The sequence below is a fragment of the Microtus ochrogaster genome, chromosome 1 (genome assembly GCF_000317375.1).
Source record: "Microtus ochrogaster isolate Prairie Vole_2 chromosome 1, MicOch1.0, whole genome shotgun sequence".
NCBI classification, from domain to species: Eukaryota; Metazoa; Chordata; class Mammalia; order Rodentia; family Cricetidae; genus Microtus; species Microtus ochrogaster.
Window position 1 is genome coordinate 125,767,567 of NC_022009.1, and position 4,232 is coordinate 125,771,798.

Below are 4,232 nucleotides of genomic sequence, written 5' to 3' on the forward strand. Positions count from 1 at the left end.
GTGTGTGTGTGTGTGTGTGTGTGTGTGTGTGTGTGTGTGTGTGTGTTGTGTCAGGTGGTCTCGTCAGGCAGTCCGTTACCACCACCACCACCCGCTTCTTTGGCCTTCTGCCTTTTTGTTCTAGACTACCTTACCTTCTGCCATCTTGGTTTTCTTGGGAATTCTCTTGTGCTATAGCCTACCATTTTGTCTAGATCCATGTCTTCCCGCTCCTCCCTGCTCATAGGCATGAGTGGTAACGGTTTTGTGGCTTTGAATATTTGTAAATGTCTGTGTTTATACACTATCTATTCACAGTTTGTATGTGGGTAGAACATACAAACCTGAGCTAGGAAGAAACTCTCCCTCAGTGTTTTGAACTCTCTCTCCCATTTTCCTGAGTTTTCATGGTTGTTCGTGAAAAAGCCTTTTGATTGCTGTGCATACTAGTGTCTGTTGTTGCACAATGAGGTGCTACCATGTTCTGTGGTGTAAATGAAAACATATTTGGGGCTCAGAGTCTTCAAGTCAGGGACCAGGTGTGCCTACATCTCAGGGTCTCTCGAGCAGCTCCAGTCAGGGCTTGAATCGGGGAGAATCTGTCGCCAGCTCACTTACATTGAGTTGGAGTCTTTGTGAGGAACCAGTTTTTCATGTGGTGCTGACCACACAGCAACTTGTTTTTACACCACAGCTCTGAAAGCTCAGATAGTGTTTGCAAGACCCAAAAGCTCAAGACACACCCCGCAATGGTTTCAGAAGTGAGTGAATGCAATGGAAGGCGTTGTCTACACCCTATCTCCTGGTTGTGTTCACTCCAGGATGATGTAGGCTTCCCTGATGCCCTGCTGATCTTAACACTAGCGCTAGCCTATTGGTTCCCCTGATGCCATCCAAACACCCGCGTGTCCGCTCCCAGCTACAACTTACTTTTTTATGCAGTGTGCCGCTGTCACTACCCAGTGCTCGCTGACGAGGGTACCTCCACAGATGTGAGTCTGGGCATACTGCAGGCTGACCTGCCAAGGCCAGCGCCCCAAAGCAGCAGGTTGGCCACCCACAATGCGACCAGAGTATACAGGTCGTCCACACACTAGACAAAGAGGAGAAGGCACTGTGCACACTGCGAGCTCTGCCCAACCTCTGGCCTCCATTTTATCATTGTCCCCAAACTCCCATCTCATCCTTTTCTAGGATTTAAGGCCTCCTTAAAACAACTTACACTTCCCAATTCCGGTTTTCTTTTTCCTGAGTTCTTTATTCATGTGCTTTAAGTATATGGGTGTTTTTAACCTGCATGTACGTCTGCACATCAGAAGAGGGCACAGGGTTCCATGGGATACAGTTACAGACACTTGTGAGCCGTCATATGGATGCTGGGGATTGAACCAGCCCCAGGACCTCTGGGAGAGCAGCCAATGTTCTTAACCACTGAGCCAAATCTCCAGCTCACCCCCACCCCCAAATTCTAGTTTAAAACCCAGCAGCTCTAAGCCAGGGTGGAGACTACTCACCTGATTGCAAAGTTTTCTTTTTGGTAAAAGAATATGGGCAAGACCCTACAGAAAACACACCATATCATTAGTACATAGTAACGTCTTACATTTGAACTCACTGAACAAGAGCTTTCTAGGTCGGCTGTAGGGCTAAAATTTACAGCTACAGGGACTCCTGATAATTATATATACCTACCTACCTGACTATAACAACCAAAGCTTACCATTTGCTTTATGATTCATTATCAGGAACATCAAATATGTTCAGTTGCAATACAGTGATGCCCTGGGCAGCTTCTGAGATTTACAGACTGTTTATGTTTATGTTGTTTTCTTTAAATGAATTGTCATTTTACAGCATTTTGTGTTTTTTTTTTTTTTTTGCTACTTCTTACCTCTTTGCTACTGACAGCATAGCCTTCTTTTTAATTAACTGTAGGCCAGAGAAATAACCTGACAAGTTGTTTATTATGCCAGTACTGCCTCCAGATTCCTCTACCTGAAATGCGGTTTTCCAGGGCCTGGGTCTCCTCTAACTTGCTCATTTCCATGAAGTCGTCCTCTCTGAGGGAATAGAGGAAGTCCTGAGTGAATGTATACCGTTGACATGGACCCGAGCCTCAGACCTGTGGGAAAACGGCAAAGCCCCTACCTCACCTTAGAGGTGTGGCTCCGCGGGAAAGCAGAGCCTTCCTCTGGTTCCTGTGTGGACGGTGATAGTCAGGCCAGAAAATGTCCATTTTAGCTTTCTCCCGCTAACGCATATACATGTCTTGAAGAATGCTCCCCAACAAACGCCGCTCCCAGGAGATTAGGTAAACATGCCTCCTCAACCCGGCTTCATAAAATACACCTTGCCGCCGGACAGTGGTGGCACACGCCTTTAATCCCAGCACTCGGGAGGCAGAAGCAGGCGGATCTCTGTGAGTTCGAGGCCAGCCTGGTCTACAAGAGCTAGTTACAGGACAGGACCCAAAAAGCTACGGAGAAACCCTGTCTCGAAAATAAAAAAAAAAAAAAAAAAAAAAAAGATACACCTTGCCTTTTTGTTTATCCGTACGTAACGACCCCACCCACCTTCTCGTTCAACAGTGTATAATAAATGTGCTGAGCTTCTTGGGGTAATGCAGCGCTTCATCAGAGAGCTCAGCCCACACAACCCCAGCTTTTCTATGTTTGTCCTTTCCTTTCCCTCATGGCCCCAGCAGGTGAATCCCTGGAGCAATGCAGGGGCGACCCCTTGTGCTGCGGGGGCTGGAACATGCCAGCCAGGCGCTCCACTTTCACCCAGTCTCTTTTCAGGATCTGCTCAAATTATTCTTTTTTAGAGAGACCATTTTAGACTAACCTGTTAAAAATTACAGCACACCTCTTTTGTTGTTGTTATTTTGTTTGTTTTGTGCAGGCTGGGTTGGCCTAGAACTCCCAAATGTATCACTGTCTGGCTTCAAACATGTGATCCTCTTACTTCAGCCGTCCTGAATGTTGGGATTATAGGCCCGTTTTCTCCCTGAACTTTAGGTGCCCCTTTCCCTTCATAATATTTATTAATCATTAATATGTTTTATAATTTACATTTTTAATGCGCTCACTGATTATAAGGCTCATGAAAACAGGGACCTTAGTTCTGTTTACTGCTTTATCCTATCACAGACGTTTAAACAAGGATGATGCCACTCACGAACAGCATCCATACATTATCATGCGATGCCTTCTTGAGTCAAACGTTTCTGCATTTCTCTCCTCTTGGCCCTGCCCCTGGGGCTCACCTAGCATAAGTAGCAGCAGGACCACGGGGACTGCAGGGCCCATGCCTCTGTCCTCAGGTGCAACACAGGAAGTTTCCAGACTCAGGGTCCAAGCCAGGAAGGGGCTGGACCGGCTTCTCCCGTAGGTGGAGCACTCTGCTTCTTGCTCAGCTTCTTCCCGATCGCCTCAACCTGACTGCAAGGGAGCAGATTTAAGCAGGGCAACTGCAGGGCCCTGCAGCGCCCCCTACTGTCACGGAGGAGCCTACTGTGTGGTGGAGTTTTTGCCTGGGGGGCGGGGTAGTAGATCGCTAAGGGTTCTGGGAAAGATTAGGGTTTTATTTGGCCACGGCGAGAAGATGGAAGGGTTGCAGGATTCAATGATTAGATAAAAAATAAGAAAGGGGAAAGAGGAAATTAACCCACTATCTGAGTTAAACCCATTTTTCTTTTACAAATCAGGTTTACAAATAAACTCTAAGACAACGAACGATCTATCTGTGTGTAGAACATTTATTGTTGTGTAGCCTCGGGTTAGTACCTGGGGTCTGCGTGGAAAGGTCAGGAGCGGAGTGCGACAGGGTCACCTGGTGCAAACCTAGGGCAGATCAGAGCTGGGAAGACTTGGATGGTGTTAACTTGAGAGCTGGTAGCAGGGTTGTTCGGTATCTCCACTCAGATTCCTGGCCATTCGTACCTTAAAATGACGCGGCTGCGTTCCATGCCACGTGCCCCAGAGTTTCCTTGTACTCGTTCTGAATTCCGATAATCCGTTCTTACCAGGACATAGGTTCTCTGTCTATGGATTGTCTTTGAGGTAGGTAGGGCTCCTTACATAAGAAGAGGAGAGGGCGGGGACACAGAAATTTGGGTTTTTAGTGTAGTTGCTCTCAGCCTGACTCTCCCTAGTGTCATGAAAATGATCGTGTACGAGTGTGTGTGTGTGTGTGTATGTGTGTGTGTGTCTGTGTGTGTATGTGTGTGTATGTGTGTGTGTGTGTCTGTGTGT

General features: G+C 47.0%; 2 protein-coding genes across 4 annotated transcripts in view; one reads left to right on the top strand and one right to left on the bottom strand.

Moving 5' to 3' along the window:
* Prss48 (serine protease 48) overlaps positions 1-3,356 on the bottom strand; it is an 8,221-nt gene extending 4,865 nt beyond the window's left edge. The window contains exons 1-3 of the mRNA XM_013348814.2: positions 3,245-3,356; positions 1,494-1,538; positions 910-1,072 (exon numbers count right to left, since the gene is read on the bottom strand). Coding sequence (XP_013204268.1) covers positions 910-1,072; positions 1,494-1,538; positions 3,245-3,287 — 251 coding nt within the window. The 5' untranslated portion in view covers positions 3,288-3,356. The remainder of the gene's footprint in view (positions 1-909; positions 1,073-1,493; positions 1,539-3,244) is intronic.
* Sh3d19 (SH3 domain containing 19) overlaps positions 1-4,232 on the top strand; it is a 136,747-nt gene that overhangs the window by 21,365 nt on the left and 111,150 nt on the right. The gene's annotated exons all lie outside the window — the stretch shown is intronic.